At 34.9% G+C, this 22,542-nt stretch overlaps 1 protein-coding gene and 1 long non-coding RNA gene across 3 annotated transcripts in view; both read right to left on the reverse strand.

The window, feature by feature from the left end:
• LOC127831630 (protein mono-ADP-ribosyltransferase PARP12-like) overlaps window positions 1-12,667 on the reverse strand; it is a 31,387-nt gene extending 18,720 nt beyond the window's left edge. For both annotated transcript variants that reach the window (XM_052356611.1, XM_052356612.1), the window contains exons 1-3: window positions 12,416-12,667; window positions 8,078-8,862; window positions 1,973-2,058 (exon numbers count right to left, since the gene is read on the reverse strand). In XM_052356611.1, the coding sequence (XP_052212571.1) occupies window positions 1,973-2,058; window positions 8,078-8,817 (826 nt within the window). In that variant the 5' untranslated portion in view covers window positions 8,818-8,862; window positions 12,416-12,667. The remainder of the gene's footprint in view (window positions 1-1,972; window positions 2,059-8,077; window positions 8,863-12,415) is intronic.
• Window positions 12,668-16,383: 3,716 nt separating this feature from the next.
• On the reverse strand, window positions 16,384-21,493 carry LOC127831641 (uncharacterized). The gene is made up of 3 exons (XR_008026424.1): window positions 21,357-21,493; window positions 17,940-17,965; window positions 16,384-16,692 (listed from the first exon to the last, which is right to left on the reverse strand). It is a non-coding gene; the product is annotated as an uncharacterized LOC127831641 (long non-coding RNA).
• Between the last annotated feature and the right edge of the window lie 1,049 nt (window positions 21,494-22,542).

Consider the following 22,542-nt stretch of genomic DNA (forward strand, 5'->3'; position numbering starts at 1 on the left):
ATAGATGATCTTTCAAAAATAAGGAAACAATTTTTTTTAATTTTTTTTGGCGGGGGGGGGGGATTCTGGGGTGGAGCATGGGGGACGGTTTGGGTGGAGTGCATTGTGGTATGTCAGATAAGTGTTGTTTTGTCAAAGTATGAATCAAATGTGATCATAAATAAAGAAGTTATGGCAATTAAAGCAAAATGTTCAATTATCTAAGTATAAAATGGGCCATAATTCTGACAAAATGCTTGATACAGTTGTCTGCTCTTGTTTATAGATTGGGATCATGTTGGTAAAGAAGTATGCAAAATATGAAAGCAATATGTCAAAGGACATAGAAAATATTCGGGGTGGTAAGCAAACTTTTACATAGATTTATCAATAATATGCATATTTTTAGTATAAAAGGGGCCATAATTCTGTCAAAATGCTTGATACAGTTGTCTGCTCTTGTTTATAGATTGGGGTCATGTTGGTAAAGAAGTGTGCACAATATAAAAGCAATGTGTCAAAGGACATAGGAAATATTTGGGGAAGTACGCAAACTTTAACATTTGCACGCTAACGCTAACGGGAACGCCGACGCCGGGGTGAGTAGGATAGCTCCACTATATATATTTCATATATAATAGTCAAGCTAAAAATGCTATGTAATAACAAAGTGAGATGCTGGTACCAACTCAGCTTCAGCAGAGGCTTAAACTTACCAAAATATTAATAATAAATTGCTTTTTTTGAAAGCAATATCATGTTAATATTTTCATGAAACACCTAAAAAGTTATTGTAGAACTTTTCTTTATTACAAATACCATTATTGCATGTAGGAACTTCGAGGAATTCTCTACCCGTATGTTTTATTACCGAAACCCCCAATATAGAATGTTGATTTATCTCAGAAAATGTTTCAGATCCGTGAGGGGTCAGTCCATCAAGAGGAATTCAGCAAAGGTCTCAATTGATTAATGTCATAGAAACCTTGTTAAAATAATGCATGCAATCGGCGTCGGAAAGTGTTTAACTTACCGAATCAAGTTTATTGAAACTTTAATTTTTACATATTAAAGTAACAATAATACATGTACTCACAATCAACGAATATTTCACAAAATATTTTGTAAACTAAAGTTAATCCATAAAACATCTGTGTTCACTATAGCTATAGCCAAAATTTCGAGGTAGATGTGGTCTGGTTTAATAAATTTAACGAGATAAAAAATGCTCCCTATTATTTTTTGTGTGACAATATATTTCATGTTAGATTTCCCTCAAAGATATCAGAACATTTACGAGCAAAGGTGATACTGGCTTCAGGCAGCTAAGGAAGAATGCCAAATTCATGAGAAATAGCTCTTGCTATATTAATGAACATTGATTTTTTATGTGTTAACTTTATTTTTCAAAATATTGTACAAAATATTTGCTGATTTTGAGTGTTATTTGGGCTTTTAATGAATGATAAATTACTGCTCTTTCAGTGTTGTAAGGTCTGGAAAAAAAATATGTTCAATAAAATTATGAGAAAAATCACATAATCCTGGTGTAAACACAACTTCGGTGCAGAGCGATGAGCTTCCAGGTGAATGTTAATTGTTAAATTGACGGATAAAAACTGTCTTGAAGTTCTGAGTTGAAATGAAATAAGGGTGTTTGTCCGAGGGACATAGTTCTGCTAAGTTGCTAAATATTTAATAGCAATCAATCAGAATATCAACCATTATTAACACATTCACAACCATAAAAACGCACATTCAAGATTGTTTTGTGTGTAATATGATCACAAAATGTATTTTGCACTCACAAAAATGAAGATACAGAAATGAAGATAAATTTTTATCTAATGACTTGTTGTGCTGTTTTTTTCTGGTAATTAATCTAAAAATGATTGTAACTTTCATGTAAGCTTAAGCAATTAGCAACATGATCCGTTTTTTTTTATAGTTTGAAATGTCCCGAGACAATGACTAGTTTATTTCGCTTACAAACCTGGTCCAAGAAGACTTCCATGGAATGATTGACTTTGGTCGTGCTCTGACAAATGTCTCGATCTGTTGACACTTGCGAGCTTTGTCCTACAAAAACGATTATTAATGTTAACAACATTGTCACTGAAAAAACTTTTAATCTACAGAGCTGTTGATAAAAGTAGTATTTGTGTAAAATACATGTATACCCTTCAAACTTTTGCATATATTATAACTATCACTAGAATTTTACGCTTAAAGTAGATCATACCAGTATCACTCAGGAATTTAAAATGTGGATACCAGGCAACGTTTCGTTCATATAAAAACTTCACTTTCGTTTTCTAGAAACTATTTGCTTAAAGGAAACTTATCTTTTAACACTAGAAGTCAAGCAAGACCATACCAATTTGGCTTAAAACTTATGTAAATGCCTGTTTTTAAAACTTTCAACAAAACAGTAGTACTCAAATTAATAAAAGATATTGAATGAATTACATATCATTTATAAAACTTAAAGGATTGAGATCCTAAGTTTTAAGGTTCTAAGTTGACATATTTGTAACTTGCAAGATATGAATATGCTTCCTGACTAGACAAGGACAATAAATAATGGTTCTAAGTATAAACGTTACTAAATATACTCTGACGCATAAAGTGGTGTATTTTTTTGGTATCAAATACAGACGACTAAATTGTTACATTCATGTTAAACCGCTAGAAAAAACATACAATTTAATCACATTATGAATGTTCACATCATACTACATATAATGACGTCATTATGGCGTGTAAACATCCGTGATTTCAATAAAATGTTCTGTCTATGTGAGGAATGTATACATTATTTGTAGTGTTGTTGACTTGTTATGTTGTTCTTATAGTAAAAAGGTTAATAATAAATGGTATAACTAATGTCATTAGTGTTCCGATGGTTTGCATCGCATTTGTTGAAATAAAGCTATGTAAAATTCCTGATCTATTGCTTCTAGCATCCACTGGTACCGTTGTTAACAAAGGTTGTCATTGTCTCTGGCATTGTTAATCGGTACTCTTTAATTTCTGTAATTGTCAACTTTGGTTTGGGCTTTTTCCATTTCCAAACATAGATTTTCATTGCTTACATGTTAAAGTACGATTTAATAAAAAAAACTGCTCATCACTGGAATTCAGTGACAGCAATCATTCACGCCATATATATCAAACATTAAACAAGAGGCCCCAAAGGGGCCTGGGTCACTCACCTGAGAGACTTAGATGGAAAGAAACAAAGATTAAAACTCTTCAGCAAATATTTCAAATTATTAGTATGACAAGACTGACTTTAAAAATAAGGTGTTCCAAAGTATTCACAATAGGCCTATATAGAAAATTACCCCACCCACCCTGGCAGCCATGTTTTGAAAACCCAGATTTTTTAAAAATATATATATAAAAGGAAAATGCTTCTTACAAACATATAGAGAAAACTGCCCCATCCCCTGGCGGCAATGTTTTTCCACTGATCACGACCATTTTCAAACTCATCCGACATATCAATAAAACCAATGTTTTGACCAAGTTACATGATGATTGGCCAAAAAATGTAACTTTTGGAGTGTTCACAGGCTTTTTCAGTATATAAATATAAGGAAAATGACCGCCCCCCCTGGCGGTCATGTTACTAGATGGATCAAAACCATTTTTTAACTCAGCTGTCGTATCCAGGAAACAAGGGTTGTTAACGTTGTTTTGTGAAAAGAAGAGGTTTGCTGTTTCGGCAGATATATACATTTTTGCGTTATCAGTAGTTATCCCCACGCTTTTTGAAAAAAAGGTGGGGATATTGTGGTTATCTCCGCCGTCCGTCCGTCTGTCTGTCTGTCCGTCTGTCCTGGCCACTATCTCCTCCTACACTAAAAGCACTAGAACCTTGAAACTTACACACATGGTAGCTATGAGCATATGTGCGACCCTGCACTATTTGGAATTTTGATCTGACCCCTGGGTCAAAAGTTATAGCGGTTGGGGTGGGGCCGCGTCAGAAATTATCACTCATTTTTTTAGGTTATTTTACATTTACTTCTTTATTTCTACACCCATTCACTTCAAATTGATAATGGACCTCTCTTAGGACAATACGGTCAATCTCACCCATGCATGGCCCCATTCCCAACCCTGGGGCGCCCCGCCCACATAGGCCACACCCACCAAAAATTTCCATTTACTATAATTTTTTCATTTCTACACGGATTCACTTCAAATTGATACTGAACTTTTGTTATGACATTAGGGTCAATCTCAACTATGCATGGCCCCAATCCCAACCCTGGGGCGCCCGCCCACATAGGCCACACCCACCAAAAAATTCCATTTACTATAATTTTTTCATTTCTACACGGATTCACTTCAAATTGATACTGAACTTCTCTTATGACATTAGGGTCAATCTCAACTATGCATGGCCCCATAACCAACCCTGGGGCCCCGCCCACATAGACCACACCCACCCAAAATTGCCTTTACTATAATTTCTTCATTTCTACACCGATTCACTTCAAATTGATATTGAACTTCTCTTATGACAATACAGTCAATCTCAACTATGCATGGCCCCATTACCAACCCTGGGGCGCCCCGCCCACATAGACCACACCCACCAAAAATTGCCTTTTACTATAATTTCTTCATTTCTACGCCGATTCACTTCAAATTGATACTGAACCTCTCTTATGACAATACGGTCAATCTCAACTATGCATGGCCCCATTACCAAACCTGGGGCCCCGCCCACATAGACCACACCTGCCCAAAATTGCCTTTTACTATAATTTCTTCATTTCTACACCGATTCACTTCAAATTGATACTGAACTTCTCTTATGACAATACGGTCAATCTCAACTACATGTATGCATGCACAATTACCAACCCTGGGGCGCCCTGCCCACATATGTCACACCGACCCAAAATTGCCTTTTACTATAAGTTCTTCATTTCTACACCAATTCACTTCTAATTGATGATGAACTTCTCTTATGACAATACGGTCAATCTCAGCTATGCATGGCCCCATTACCAACCCTGGGGCACACCTAGGTCAAACATTCGGCGTGGGGATACGCGTCGGCCTCTGCCGCGCCATTTCTAGTTTTTTGTGTGTGTGTTTAATTTTTTTTAAATAGACATTTGTTATCCGTTGCAACAAAGCTTAAATTATTTTGGATAAAAGTAATGTGAGGACAGTAATTTAATAATGAGCATTAGCAAAAGAAAATGGAAGTAAATTTTTCAACAAATTGTTGTCCAAATTTGAGATCATGAGAAAAGCATCTCAGCATCTTATAGGGGATGACTGTTTACAATCTGTTTAGCAAGAACACTTTTAGATACTGAAAACAACCGTATTTGTTTAAGAGATTGTGTTTTTATAACATAGGTTTTGCATAATTAAATAAAATATGTTGAATTGTTTTCATATATCAAAGTCAGTTATAAACAAGGGCTGTTTGTAAAACATGCATGACTCCCTATATGGGCTATAAGTTGTAGTAGCAGCCATTGTGTGAATACGTTTTTTGTCACTGTGAACAACGGTGGTGGTGGTGGTGGTGGTGGTGGTGGTGGTGATGGTGGTGGTCGTGGTGGTGGTGGGTGGGTCGGTGGTGGTGGTGGTTGTGGGGGGGGGGGGTGGGTGGTGGTGGTGCAACCTTAATTTCATTTTTGCCCGATGTTTATTGATACAATGCATTACAAAAATGCAGTTAGCCTTACATTTGGTAAAATTTTAATAAATTACAAGGGAGGAAAATGCTGTAACAAAAGAACATGCATAAACGGTAGTTGTTTCCCTTGTTTGAACCATGCTAAATCCTTAAAATGCCTATTTCCAGTAACTGTGACCTTCACATGTGACCTTGACCTTTGACCTCAAAATCAATAGGGGTCATCTGCGAGTCATGATCAATGTACCTATGAAGTTTCATGATCCTAGGCCCAAGCGTTCTTGAGTTATCATCTGACAACCACCTGGTGGACGGACCTACAGACCGACCGACCGACCGACATGAGCAAAGCAATATACCCCCTCTTCTTCGAAGGGGGACATAAAAAGTAAATGAGTATGAGAATATGTACAGCTACTAGAAATTCAATATTGATCTTTTTTTTTTAGTACATGTACAAAACATCACTTGATCTTTCTTATACGGTAGTTATAAATGTGTGAAAATATAGAAGTAAACACACACAAAACATTTGAAAATGTATCATATCAAAACAACTATCAAACTATTTGTAATTTAAATGCACAAAAAATCTGTAGCATAAATATATTATTTTTGCAAAAACAAATGCAAATCAACTTTTCTTCAAACAGTTGTTTGTGCTTCTTAAAAGATGTGATAAGTTGTTGTTTTTTTTACTACCAAATTGTTCACATTTTTGACAAAGTGTTTTTAAACAACTGAAACAATTTAGGACTCACCTTGCATTGGTATTTCCAATTGAAACAACAATAAAACCTGCTAAAATCACAAATCTTTCATAATCACACACAAACTACTGACTAACTGAAAATTGTAAGGGTAAAACATTTCAAGTTGTAATGTCTTATGTATCTTATGGTTTCCATCTGACATCAACACAAAGGTCTTTGATGAAAGTGACCAGTTAATGGGGGTCAATTTCCAGGAGTGTTACACAATTACCACCTGGCAATAATGCAGGCACAGGTATAAATGAGTTTTATAGAGAGTAGCCTAGGATAAGTTAATGAAAAGTCAAACAAGATTCATATGTAACATTTCTTGTTGTTTTATTGGTTTTACCACTATGTTAAATTTCTGCAAAAATATAGAAAACAATCATAAGTAATGGCAATAATTAATTTGAGTAATGCAATAATTATAATAAGATATTTGGGTTTGACATTAATGTTTCTGAATCCATTACCAGTATCATCATAATCATCATAATCATCATAATCATCATCATCATCATCATCATCATTGTGCACCAACATATGATTCCTCATTACAACTAGAGTGTTAACATGGTTTTAATATAGTCATATTATGAAAACTGCCACTACCCTGGTGGCCATGTTTTTCAACAAACCGTAACCATTTTCGAACTCAGCCACGCTATCAATACAACAAATCTTCGGACCAAATTCCATGAAGATTGGGCTACAAATGTTACTTCTCGAGTGTTAATAAGGTTTCAATATATCCATATAAGCAAAGCTGCCCCTCTCCCTGGCGGAAATATTTTTCAACAGACCATTTTCAAACTCAGCCTAGCTATCATAAAAACAAATGTTCAGACCAGGTTTCATGAAGATTGGACTATAAATGTGACTCCTAGAGTGTTTACAAGGTTTAACTATAGCCATATAAGCAAAACTGCCCTGCCCCCTGGCGGCCATGTTTTTTTACTGATCCTAACCATTTTCGAACTCAACCGTCGTATCCAGGAAATAAATGTTCTGACCAAATTTTATAAAGATTGGACCAAAAATGTGACTTCTAGAGCGTTCACATGTTTTCACTATATACATATAGAGAAAACTGCCCTGCCCCCTGGGGGCCATGTTTTTTCACCGATCTGGACCATTTTCAAACTCGTCCGAGATATCAATGAAACCAATATTTTGACCAAGTTTCATGATGATTGGGCAAAAATTGTGACTTCTAGAGTGTTCACAAGGTTTTCCTCATAGCCATATAAGGAATACTGCCCCGCCCCCTGGCGGCCATGTTTTTCAATGGACCAGAACCATTTTTCAACTCAACCAACATATCATTAAGACAAACATTTTAACAAAGTTACATGAAGATTGGGCATCAAATGTGACTTTACAGTGTTCACAAGGTTGTTTTTTTTAACTAGTGACCTAGTCTTTGACCCAGCATGACCCAGTTTCGAACTCGGTTGAGGTATCATTGGGACAAATGTTCTCACCAAGTTTCATGAAGATCGGACAATAAATGTGGCCTCTAGAGTGTTCACAAGGCAAATGTTGACGAAGGACGCACAACGCACGACGGACAAAAGGCGATCACAATAGCTCACCATGAGCAAGTTGTGCTTAGGTGAGCTAAAAAATAAGAGAGGTAATATAAATTATAAGGAACAATATGAAATACCTTGAAGACAGGCTTTCTGGTGCTGATTCAGCGCTTTCAGAATCACTTCCATCATCATCCTGGAACAAGTCCTTGAGATCAGCCAGAATTTCCTTGGGTGTTCTCTTGGTTTCTATGCCATATTTCTCAAGAATAGACAAAATCCCCTGATCGGTAAGGTTATGGCTCCTTTTGCACATCTTTCCAAACTTGCAAGCATTCACCACATAGTGCTTGCATAGATGAAGATTAGGACACTGTCTGCTCTTAACATTGTTCCGACAACCAGCTTCGACGTTGTAGAACTTGCAAATTCTAGGTATGGGCCGCTCTGCAATTTTCTGAATAAGTGGGACAGGCAGACCATCTACCAGATGTTCCTTCAAGACACTCATGTTATGAGATGTTGTGAGATCATGCCCAAAGTGACATTGCTTGAACTTGCACTTTGAGCTCATATAAAACTTGCATATGTGTAGGCCTGTGCAATAAGGAACATGACCGGGGCAGTTTGAATTCTTTGAGCAGTGCATCTTGCAGTAGTTGAGCGATGTTACCAGTTTTACGGTGGAACATCCATCGTCTAATATTTCAAAATGATCAGGGTATCCTCTCAGAATTTTTTCAAACTGTTTCTTCTTCATGACTCTGGAGAAGTGCTGATGGATAGTGGACACGGTCAAGGGCTCTGCATGCTGTAACAAAAGCCCAATTACTCTGCGAACAATCTCTTCAGCTGGGTTTTGGTTTTTTGCGGCCATTTCTATGTCATTTGTCTTTCGCTGTCTTTCAGTATGCAATGTTGACTGAAATGGATGATTCATATATTGGATAAATTAGGGAATCTATATATTGATAACTTCACAAGTATTGCTATGACTTATTAAACTTTTCATTAACAATACAATTTAAGTAAGAATTGTGTGGTAGGCTTCAAGATGGTCTTTTAAATATTAAGAATGTATTACAAACATAATTTAGAGTTTAATGCAAGTGTATTGAGTGCCGACCCAGATAAGCCTGTTCAGTCTCCATAGACTAATCAGGGACGACACTTTCCACCTAAACTGGATTTTCGTCAAGAAGAGTATTCCATTAACCGAATAATAAATTAAATGCGTAAAGAGTTGTCCCTGATTAGCACAGGCTAATCAGGGAGGACATTTTTCGCACATGCATGAAACCCCAATTGTTCAAGGAGCACGGTGAAAATAAGCTTATTTCTGGGATCTTCAACAAAACAGGGGCAAAAACCGCTGATGCCATTGATAGTACAACCTGACACACTTTTTGCATACTTCACACCGGTAATGAAAATAAACAGTACATCAATCCTAACATATGCAGTAAACTGCATTAACCCTTTGCATGCTGGGAAATTTGTTGTCTGCTAAATTGTCGTCTGCTGAATTTCTAAAATTAGCATTATCTTCGATTTTTTTCAAAGAATACTTTCAGAATAGCAAACAGTTTGGATCCTGATGAGACGCCACGATATGTGGCGTCTCATCTGGATCCAAACTGTTTGCAAAGGCCTTCAAAATTCGGTTCCCGCACTGACAGGGTTAAGTTTGGAATGCTTTTTGCATTTATTGATATTTGCAGCTGCTTTCTAAGACACTCATATGACTTTACATTTCTGTGTACAAATAATTGTGTTGTTACTTAAATTGGCAGAAACATTAAGGATTTGAAAATAATGGTAAACTGTAATTAAGTCACCTGGAGAAAAGGAATTCAAAGTAACAGTGTTTTAGAATTAAAAAGTCCAATGAAAGGGAAATGACAGAATGACAACAATTATTTTAATGTAAAACTTGAATATAATTACTAAAAACTTGATTCAAGGACAATTATGATTACATTCATTTTAAAAAGATGTTTGTATTGTCTGATTTGTATCTAGAATTCTAAGCCTGTAATTGATATCAACATTGTTATCATAGACATCTGTATTCTTAATGTCTCTCTATTTCAGCCACAGTTTATTGTTTATTTTTTTATTGTCAGCTTAATTGTCTACATCAAACACATATTGCTTTTTTTATTATAAATTAATCAGTTTTAAAGAATTTTATTTCAAAACAATTTACAAATAAAAAAAAGATATTTAGTTTTAATTCAAAACTTGACAGACAGTGGTTGATATTATGATATTTGAGAACAGAAGCAAGTACCATTAAAATGTTGATTAAACAAATTTGTAGAGCCATACATACAGAACAATAATTGATAAAGAATGAATTTTGTTTGATTGGTGAATGGTTGAACTTATAGTGTCAGTTTTATACTTTCAATTTTTAACTTAGGATCTCATGAGCCTTGTTGAACCCAAACTGCTTGTGGAGATTATTAAGTTATCTCGTAACCTGGGAACATTAATGTAAAATTTGATTTGGGTTTTCAAAAATGGAATGATAGAACTTCACATTCACTGCACGAACAGAAAGATAATATGCAAATGGCATATTGTTCTCTCTTGTTTTTTTTATATTATTAAACTGTAAGCATGTTTGCAGTCAATTAGGTAAATATTAAAGATCAATACATTTTGGTATCCTCATTATGAGATTAACCCTTTCCATGCTGGGAAATTTGTTGTCTGCTTAAATGTAGTCTGCTGAATTTCTAAAATTAGCATTTTCTTCCATTTTTTTCAAAGAATACTATCAGAATAGCAAACAGTTTGGATCCTGATGAGACGCCACGTTCTGTGGCGTCTCATCTGGATCAAAACGGTTTGCAAAGGCCATCAAAATTTGGTTCCAGCACTGAAAGGGTTAAGATTTGCATTCTCTTCAAAATTTGAGTCTTTCCCTTTATTCAAGAAGATAATGTGACATTACGGTCCTGCCATATTTTGGAATTTATGAAATATTTTTTATGAAACCTATTAGTTAATTACATCTATTGAAAAACTTACATCACACATGTTGATTTTAAGTACAAAAACCCTGAGCTCTTTTAGTAAAAGAATATGATGTAAACAACTAGCAGTTTGAGTACAGTAAACTTTAAGGCCAATAATTTTCAAATATCAACTTTTAAACTGGATGTAGGTGTTAATAAGCAGTGCTCCAGCTAGGCCTAAATCAAAGGGCGCCGCGCCCTGCCCTCCCGAATCTCCGCCCTGCCCCCCCGAACCTCCGCCCTGCCCCCCCCCCCTAAAAAAAAAAAAAAAAAAAAAAAAAAAATTTTTTTTTTTTTTTTTTTTTCATGTGATAATTCATAAATCTCCTATTACATTGTTATAAGTTTACATTATAGAGTTTAGACATTATATTTGAATGGTTTAATAATAATGGGAATAATACAATTATTTATAACATATAAATTAACATGCAATAGGAAGCATTCCAGAAACATCCGCGCGCTCGAACGTGCCCTTTTTACAAAATACTGCGCGTCAAAAGTGCCCTTTTGACAAAATACTGCGCGTCGAGAGTGCCCTTTTGACAAAAAAGCCCCCCTGCCCTTTTCAAATCCTAGCTGGAGCACTGATAAGTCTATTTAAAGATGTGTTTCATGTCTTTTATAAAAAATAATTTTAGTGTATTCATATTAAAATGATGACTGAATAGATTTATAGGAAAGATATGAAGAAGGCAGGTTTTCATATATGGACCATACATTGTATTTCCTTGCCTCATTATATTTAAATAGCTCATCCTCATGGTTTTAATAGAATTCCAATACTGAAATAATATGTGTAGTATTTGATTCACACATAGTCATTTGGTTTGTGATTAGTTCATGGGTAAGTGCCAAGTGCGGCTAGCCCAAATTCCAAATTGAACCCTCAATGATTTGCTTGGACCATTCCAAGGCAGTATTCACAGTTTTGATTATTGTTTATTCATAATTGTTAATCTGTTAAAAAAAATAGTAGTAGATGTCAGTGCTTTCCACAGGATTTTTGTCATCATGAGGACAAGATTTTCCTACCTCATAGAGTTTCTGGAGTAGTGTTCTTTGCTCTATTGCTGAGTGCATCCATAGATCGAGTCACAGTGAGTAAGAAGGGCATAACAAGAAAAATTACCTCACATATTGTGTGTACTCAATATAACCATGGACTCTAGATGAGACAGATATGAAACGGGACTGTATCGTCAATATACGCTCCGTGATATAACTTACTATAAGAATTTTACTCATTAGTTGCTAACAATACAGGAAAAGATGCTTTATAATAAACTTCAAAAGAAATTTCAGGTTTGGCTTTCGTGAACACTTTAGAATAATGACATATTATTTACAGAAAGTGTTTGGATATATGCATTTGCCTTAAATGTCTCCATCCTGGTTAAGTACATGAAAAAAAGAATACACGCAAAATAAAATATAAGACATATTTACCAGTGTTTCACAAAGTACTTCCTTAACCAGTATGGATCTTATCTACACATATCCTTCATACGATGACGTCCGTAATTGAATATTATATTCTACAAAAATGATTGATATGAAGTGTTACAGCATAAATTATATCGGATTTTTGTTGCATAATACCATTTCTAACATTTCTAAATAAAGTAGTCTAGTAGTTGAATTTAATCTTGATCATTTCTGATTTATTACAGTTGGATGTTGTTGTTCATTGTGACTGTACAAAACGGTCACAGGTCATTTTGGCAATCTAATACTTCTTTTCCAATTTTAAAAACTGATTCATAAAAAGCCTTGTACTAAAAGTAATATGATCACACACCTATATATTATAATTGGAAGCGGGAATAATCTCTTCTTGTTGGAATATGTCGTAAGGTAACATTTATGTTCAAAGAACTCTAAAGCGCTGATTCAATACTGAATGGTTCATTCGGAACGGTTACCAAACTATCATTCTTCGTCAATATTCATCAAACGCCTGGTGAAATGAATGGCTTGCCCCTCCATGTATTCTCAACTTAATGTGTGATATGTAAGGCTAACTGAGGAATCTCGGAAGCAGTATATTGATTATCGACTGATAAGGGACCGCTATACCAAAACAAAAGCAGAGGATGCGGCGATAAAGGCAGATGATGCGGGGATAAAGGCAGAGGATGCGGGGATAAAGACAGAGGATGCGGGGATAAAGGCTTTAACAATATTTCATAAAAATCTGCCAAAATGGCATAAGCGAAATGGGACGGACACAACACAAATTGAGACCCAAACCTCTAACTTTGAAGTACAACCTTTACCTTGAGTAGACATGACTGATTCATGATATTGGGCTGACACAAAAGTGTTACAGTCAGACTGGCGGAGACACTGGCTGACGAACAATTGAATGGACGATGTGAAATCCCCCACCCGCTGAAGAGCGGAGATCACTATAGCATTTATTTAGCACCATTTATAACATACGCGTTAAGATTTTAAATGATTAAATGTTATAACGTCAGAAACTTATTGTACTTTTATAACAATAGCTGTATTGTATAATAGTAAAAATGTTCTGTCATTCGCAAGATACAATGGTCCTAAAGACATATTTGAAGTTGTATATTTGTAGTATTTATATCGCATATTTAAATCCAGAGCTGAATTGTAAGACATAAAAGAAGAAATTTGACCCTGCAAGAAACTAGATCTTCAACAATTTATAAAAAAAAAAGTTGTTGTTTTTTCGGTTTTTAATCAATATGTGCATGTAAGCTAAATACACACAACATTAAAGCACACTTTTTCAATTCAAACTAGTGTCATTGAGCAGAAACACTTTTTATGTTTTAGTAACAGTGACCATGGCCTCACTAGCCCAAAATGCATTTCCACAAGAGATCAGTATGTTACATAAACACAAACATTTTCAGCACAATATCTTCATCCCAACAACTTCAAACTATGCACAGTGTTTAGTTTAGCACTGCTAAAGATTCCATTTATATTCGTGATGTTGCCACTGTAATCAGGTTTATTAAAGCGAAAAATAGTGTTCCAGTTGTATTTTTTCAAATTATAGCAAAACCTGTATTAAGCACACCGTATTATTTTAGATTATTCTAAACTTATACATCCATCTTGAGAAAAATTACAAAATATTGCTTATGAATTCACTTTACTGTAAACTGGCTTCGGTAAAAACAGTACGAAATTTACGCGGAAATCTTTAACGTCATTTTCTTGATGACGTTGTAAATGTCAATAAGGCAGGTTTTCTCAAGACGCGATGCATATATAATATATATATTCAACAGGTAGACCTAATGGAGTTCCAGAACAATTATTTTGTTGTTGTTGTATCGTCCCACAGTGATCTGGTCAATATTTGTGTTGACGCAGACACACATTGCGCTCACTCCATCTATCTGTGCAAGCTTCTTTTGCCGTCGTGATCCACCTGTACGACAATATGGGAGATGTATCCTCAGACAAGCACCTGTCCTGCAGGTGTAACATGAACACCCCATGTATATTGTAGTTCAGAGTCAGTGAAGGTTGATATCAGGGTGCCATCCAACGCCAGCTTGTCCTGGATGCTGTTGGTGACATAGATCCTGTCCCCGGCAGGACTCACTGCACACTTCCACACTGCAAAACAATTTACTTGTCAAATAGAGGTAAATCTGGATTAAAAACACCTGGCTTATTACAAACGAATCTAAATATAATTTCATAATAGTTCTTAAGTGTCTTAAATAGATCTTCTTTCTTTAAATATAGTTGCATACATGTACGTACAATACGTTTAATAATAAAGTATATTCACAATACATTTACCTCTATTGCATGGTGTATCCTCATACAACTTTTTCACAATTATCCCAGTCACAGTGTTGTGGTACAGGTTAGTGCCAGAGGTAATGTACCATACTCAACGATTGGGGGCAAAACCGATATATTTATGCCATAACTGGAACCTCCTCCCAGTAATTAGCTGCCCATTTCTCACAGAGATGAACTGCACATTATTGTCAACAGCCACACCAACCTTACTGGATGTTATCAGATAAATATCCCGTAGAATACCAGACATATCATAGTGGCTGACTATATTGTACTGCTGGTAAAACAGCTTAACTTTTTCATTGTCACTATCAACAACGACGACACGGCCACTAGGCATGATGCAAATGCCTGTGATGGTACAAGTCTGATATTTGTCACTCGATATGTTAACATTATACTCGGTCCTCCTTTTCACTGTCAACACATTGTTGGGATTGATAACTGAAATCCTCCCTAGACTTGATGTTTAGATAGGTATTGCTGAATGTCAATGTCTGACTGGAATATGATTAAACTATGATCCTTCACATGGTTGATCTTTAGATATGTCTCAGACTCTTGTAATTTGTCCAGACATTTCCTGCTGGCTATAAACTCAATTTCTTTCTTGCTCTTTTCACTCAGGCTCTGTACAGCTTCATCCAGTTTCTGCAGTTCCACCTTCAGTCTGCTGCATTTGTCAACATCTTTCTTTAGAGAGGATAGCAATGTGGCCCTTATTTTATCAAGTTCTTTACAGTTATATTTTCTAGCTCATCCAAAGTAACATTTAATTGGTTACGTTTGTTTCGGATTTCTTGCAGTTTTACACTATATGATACTTCCACTAACTAAATGCTGGCATCTTGTTCAATATTAAGCATATAAAGTTGATCAAGAAAAGTTTGAAGATTAATTGACAACTGTTTCATGCCAATTACAGTTTTTTCATAGACTCGGAAATAAGAGCTACGTTGGTGCACTGTCTTAAAAAATCAACATATAGCATTATAAAATCATTTTGATTAAATTAACCATTTTTACATTACACCTCGTTATAAAAAATACAAGACATTAGGATGGATGGGAATGAACAAAATAATCAGATTAAAAAAATTTATTTTTTTTGGAAACCTTACATTGGGAATTTTTAGCTCCCATTTGGGAAAAATATTTACTTTTTTTCAATTGGGACAGATTACCAGACCCAATTTTGAATGAAAAACACACTGAGGAATAAATAATAAGTCGGCTTAGAAATAACTACCTGTAGACGATTTGACCAATGGAATTACAGAGAATTTCTCTTCAAAATATATCGAGTTTATTTCATAGAGCAACATAGACTTAATGTTGCATTTTATTAATTAAAAAAACAAATTAAAATACTATTATTTTATTCTTTTTTTGGAAACCTTCAATTTGGAATTTTGTGGACAGCAATTGAGAAATTTGTAGGTTTTTTTTCACAAGTGAGAAATTGCCGTTTTCCGGCTTTTTATTAAGGACAAAAAATCGCTGCATGAGTAACTGTCTAAAATTTTCTTCTCTTTTTTAATGCAGCTTTCATATCCTAATAAAATATTGAAAATTTGCAAACGGAAATAAAGAAATCCCAATGCCTCATTACAGAATCAAAATAATATAGCTCATCCAAAGTAACATTTAATTGGTTACGTTTGTTTCGGATTTCTTGCAGTTTTGCACTATATGATACTTCCACTAACTAAATGCTGGCATCATGTATATTGTAGTTCAGAGTCAGTGAAGGTTGATATCAGGGTGCCATCCAACGCCAGCTTGTCCTGGATGCTGTTGGTGACATAGATCCTGTCCCCAGCAGAAGCCGGCGATTTCTCCCAATTGGGAAAAGTATCTGTTCCAGCCCAATTGGGAAAAGAACCGGTACCAGTCGGGGGAAATTTGCCCGAAAAACCCTGAAATTGGGTAATTTCGCAATGTGTAGCCTTCACGTGGGAAAATTGGTATATAAGATTTTCTGCTCACAAATACTTAAAATAAAAGTGATAACTACGTGTTATTATATTTACTAAGGCTCAAGCCGTAGAGCTGCATAGAGAAACTAAATGTTGCAATTTATTTTTAAGAAAAATTAACCTTCAATCGGGAATTTATGTGACAGCAATTGGGAAATTTGTAGAAACAATTCCAATTGAGAAAGTGCAAATACACGTTAGAAACGTAGGGATTAGAAATATGTTACAGCGTTTTTATACATTCAAAATCGGGTCCGGTAATCGGCCCCATTCTCAATGGAAAAAAGTATATATTTTTTCCAAATGGGAGTTAAAATTTCCAAAATAAAAAGTTTCTCAAAATATATTTATATATTTAAATATTTTGTTCATCTCCCATCCATATAAGAAAGTTCAACCTCAATAAATATAATTCTGAAAACACTTAATATCAATTTTAAAGCACTTTTTAGCAAAATAACAACAACACTAATTTCCCAAATTTAGTCAAAACACCGCAAATGATCCCAATCCAAAGGGACCCGGCCCCATTCCCAAAATGGTGAAAAAAAACACCCGGCCCTATTCTCAAAATGATGAAAACATTGTTATGATTTCCCCTGTGTAACTGTAGTTATTTTTGCGATTTTTTAAATATTAGTTATCATATTCCTATTTGTAAAAAGGTACCTTTTTATAAAGTCAAGTCCAAATATTCCCAATTGAGAGATGATAAGTCTAGAAATAGGAAGTTCTTTAGTTGCAATATCCATTTTACATTTTTACTGATATTTTTATGTTTAGAATATTATGTTTTATCAAGACTTTTCACAAATAAAAGTCAAAATTCCCAATTTCACAGGTTTATGCCATATTTTGAAATTTCAAGAAAAGTCCTTTCATTAATTAAATAATGATGAATTACAGAGCTGTTCATTTTAATTATAGCTGTAGCAGAAGAAAGCCAACAGCACTCGCACAATTTCATTGAATTCATGAAGTTGTAACATTAAATAAAACTAACATCTAGAAGTAATGTAATTCCTCTATAAGCAACAGCATAGACAAAGTTCCATGTCTTGTATTTATTCCCCTTAAAAAAGTTAAGTCCTTCTCTATAGTGAAATGAATGAGCCGGCAAATATTCTAATTAATAAATTACAGATGCTAACAACATAGAATTGTAAACATAAGTTTATCGTAAATACCTGTTGATTGTATGAGTACTCCTCTGCTGAAATGATCAAATTGAAAACAACAGATAAACATACTGTTATACAACAGTGCCTAAAAATCAACGACGTATCACTCTTAAAACACAATTAAGTGATGATTTGGAATAATTTATAACAGTAAGGAAAAGTGTTTTGAACAAAAGTGTAATAAATAAAACAACTATAGAGGATGAGGATCCTTGAAAATGCAACATGCCAAAATAAAACATGCAACTTGCCAAATCGATAACAAGGAAGAAAAGAACATTAGTTTGGGTCCTGATGTTCATTTTTTGTTTTTTTTATAAAATACATTTTTATTGACAAATGAAATAAATAATTCTCAAAGATTAAATAAGAAAAGAAGAAACAAGACATACCCACATTAAACCTTTTCATTTACAATATGGATAGCAAAACTGTTGATAACATATTATATTACAATACTATACTCAAATTGGTCCTGCAAACACAATAGTTTTTATCTGGTTGTTTAAACAACTGTATATGTTATATTTACCAGTCACTATGAAGGGTGGAAATACCTTAATAAAAATAAAACAACGTGACAAGTAGTCATGACGCAACGTTTTTTTTTGACATTCCGAAAAATAACCAGGAAGTGGTCAGATTTTCGGAAAAGGTCATTTTTGTAACATATGTTCATGCGAAACTGAAAGTTACACTTTAATGCAATAAATATGTGAGCTTTTGCATAATAACGTGACCATTTTCATGTATTCAACAAGCGCATGTAGAATCTACAAAAATATGCCGGCAGGTGTCCACGTCAAATGAAAATGAAAATTTGTAAAGTTAAGAATGAATTAAAAAATGCAATTTCCCTATTTGATAGACCAGATTAAGTGGCTGAAACTGTCTTTGACCTTGCTGGGTCGGCGCACTGGATTGTCTACCACGACCACTCATTTCAACGCAAAATAATTGTCTTGTTCTTGTCAAAGAGGACCGAATTTGAAGCTTGCTTCCAAGCTAAGTCTCCTATATAAAACATAGATAAACATTCACACCGAAGTAAATGTGTCATTTTGATAACAAGTTAAACAAGAATATCAGTGAAACTGATGGATGCTACCCGATGATGACCTTGACCTTGACCCCAGTGACCTCAAACCTCATGAAAAGGAAGAGGTACATGCAAGGTACCTACATGCCAAATATGCAGTCAAATCCAAACTAGGCACATTTTTACAGGACAGGGGCCGTCCATAAAGTATGTCACGCCTTTTTGACCATTTTAACCTCTCCCCTCCCCCATGTCACAAACTGTCACAAAATATTGCCCCCCCCCCCTAAAGTACGTCACAAACTCACACTTTCGAACATTTTTTTTTGTTAAATTAATACCTATTTCAAATTTAATCTAAAACACAATTCACTATTAAACCGTATTAAAAGTTCACTTTAACGAACTTTCACATGATTTAAATAACTTAAAACTAGAATAGTTAATAGCCAACAGTTGTCACAGTTTGTAATTGAATAACATGTTTAATTCAAGAATGTTCACGGTGGACATCATCCATCCATGGTGAAGTGAAGTGTTCATCCATAGTTACGACTGGCATCAATCTTTCCCCATCATCAACAGTCCAATAAATTATTTTGTCATTTACTAATGAACTCTGCGTATAGGTTGTGCCTATTGAATAAGCCGGTCCAACAAATGTGCCTATTTAAAATTCGAACAAAAGAAATAACTAAAGATAAACAAATAAATCAGAAATATTTTTTTAAATAAATGTGTGACATCACACATGGCCTGACCCCCCCCCTCCCCCATGTCACAAAATGTCTTACAGCCCCCCCCCCCTACCTGGAGCGTGACATACTTTATTGACGGCCCCACAGTAGGTCCTGTAGAATGGGGAAAAGTACAGGACCTCCTCTTTTTTTACAGGACCTACCGCATACAGAATATAATAGTAAAAAAAACTTGGTTTCATTGCTGGGATCAATGTGTTTATGATATAAAATGATTTATCAAATGATTAAAAGCTATTAGCTTTCAAGGTCACACATTTGTTTCTGACGTTAAATAATAATACACGCCATACATGGTACTAATCTTGTTTAGTTAAAAATTTATTTAAAAAAATGTTGAACGCATTTTAACAGTAAAAATAAAAAGGAATCGCTCCTTCGGTATATCTTAAAAACATTTTCCAAAACGAAAGTAGCAGATACTTGTTTACCTAAGCTACGCTAAACGCGCATGTCAGATATGAGTCTGGTCAATACGGCCTAAACCGACAACGGCCTCGATAAATGACGACCAGCCTTTGTCACGCCAAGATATTAACGGTTCGAATGACAAAGATCATTTTTATACATTACTATTGCTATTACAAGCACACAAACTGATATCTGTTTCATTTAAATTTTAATAATCAGATTTATGATTATCTAGTTTAGCGACTAGGCCGTCATGGATGTTGACCGTCCTGACCCGCATTCGTAAGATGCACAAAAATGGACCAATCAGGTGCCCTCTGAAAATTTCGTAAGCAGAAAGAGCGTTGGTACGGATAAGCACGTGTATAAAGACGCTATCGCTATTTTTGCACCTATGAAAACTCAGAGCCGTAAACAAACCTTTACAAACCAACGAATTCGTTTTCTTTTTTTACCGGACAATCGGTCCTGTAAATTTGACCGACAGGCCGGACCTTGCAAAATTGTACAGGACATGTCCGTCGGTCCGGCCATGTTTGGCTGAGACTGCATGACAAGTTGTTGTTGATACAAGTTTTCGGCTGATAAAACCTATGTGAACATTTTTTAGATGTTAAGAATATATTAATCTAATATTATATCGCTTATTTGCATAATTTAAACTCATTGTCTGTGAAGGACAAAGTTTACATTAAAAACTTATACACTTTTACGTTATTGACGTAATGAAGGTACATGAATGTGCAGGACTGCTTATTCCATACACATTGTGAAACGTTGATGCGTTTAAAAACGCTAACGAAGTCAAATGTTGTATTAAATACTGGTGTATATAATATGTATTACCATGAAAATTAATACTTAGCATTTAAAAAAATATTATCATTATGTGATACTGGTGATTTATTTTTCATTTTTAATCAGATACTTGATCTGAAGTGTGCATTGAGTATCTACATTATTTTTTGTTCTTTGAATTTTAATTTTAATCCGTAACCATGGTAACATAAAAGTATTTACTATAAGAATATTTTTAAGTATTTTTTTAAAGGTTGTCCAATTGCCCATAAGAGGACGAATGGATGCTTCGGATTAAAACTATTATTTTACATGTTTGTGGCCCACGAAGACAGGTCTATGATAAATTCTAGTTATTGTACCATGACAAACAGAATATACAAATTACAAGCAAAATAAAATGTAAGACATATTTACCAGTGCTTCACAAAGTACTTCCTTAACCAGTATGGATCTTATCTTAACCTATCCTTCAAATTCCCACCTACCGAAATCAATGCTGATAACATAGATTGATCTGTCAAGTTTGGACTAAAACAATTTGTCAATGTATTTTCTGATAATAAATAGAAACTGAAAGTAAAATAAATACGATGACGTCCGCAATCGAATATTCTACAAAGTTTGATATGGAAGTAACAGCATCAAATATATCGGATTTTTGTCGCAAAATACAATTCTCACCCTTTTAAATAGAGAAGTAGTTGAATTTAATGTTAAATTTTTTTGATAATAGATTTATTATAGTTTTTTTTATTTTTTGTTAATTGTGACTGTACAAAACGGTCACATGTCATTTTGGCAATATAATATTTCTACTCTAATTTTAAAAACTGATTCCAAAAATTTGGTACTAAAAGTAATATGATCACACACCTTTATTTAATAATTGGGGGCGGGAATAATCTCGTCTTGTTTTGTTGGAATATGTTGTTTGGTAACATTTATGTTAAAAAAAACTCTAAAGCTCTGGTTCAATACTGAATGGTTCATTCGGAACGGTTACCAAACTATCATTCTTCGTCAATATTCCTCAAACGCCTGGTGAAATGAATGGCTGGCCCCTCTATGAATTCTAAACTTAATGTGTAATATTTAAAGCTAACTGAGGAATCTCGGAAGCAGTATATTGATTATCGACTGATAAGGGACCGCTATACCAAAACAAAAGCAGAGGATGCGGGGATTTAGGTAGACAATGCAGGGATAAAGACAGAGGATGCGGGGATAAAGGCAGAGGAGTCGGTGATAAAGGCAGATGATGCGAGGATAAAGGCAGATGGTGCGGGGATAAAGGCAGATGATGCGGGGATAAAGGTAGAGGATGCGGAGATAAAGGCTTTAGCAATATTTCATACAAATCTGCCAAAAATGGCATCAACGAAATGGGACGGACACAACACAAATTGAGACCCAAACCTCTAACTTTGAAGTACAACCTTTACCTTATGTAGACATGACTGATTCATGATATTGGGCCGACACGAATTAAAATGTTACAGACAGACTGAAACTGATTGACGGACCATTGATGAAAGATGTGAAATCCCCCACCCGCTGAAGAGCGGAGATCACTAAAGCATTAATGGGGCACTATTCATAA

Source organism: Dreissena polymorpha, chromosome 5, assembly GCF_020536995.1.
Source record: "Dreissena polymorpha isolate Duluth1 chromosome 5, UMN_Dpol_1.0, whole genome shotgun sequence".
NCBI classification, from domain to species: domain Eukaryota; kingdom Metazoa; phylum Mollusca; class Bivalvia; order Myida; family Dreissenidae; genus Dreissena; species Dreissena polymorpha.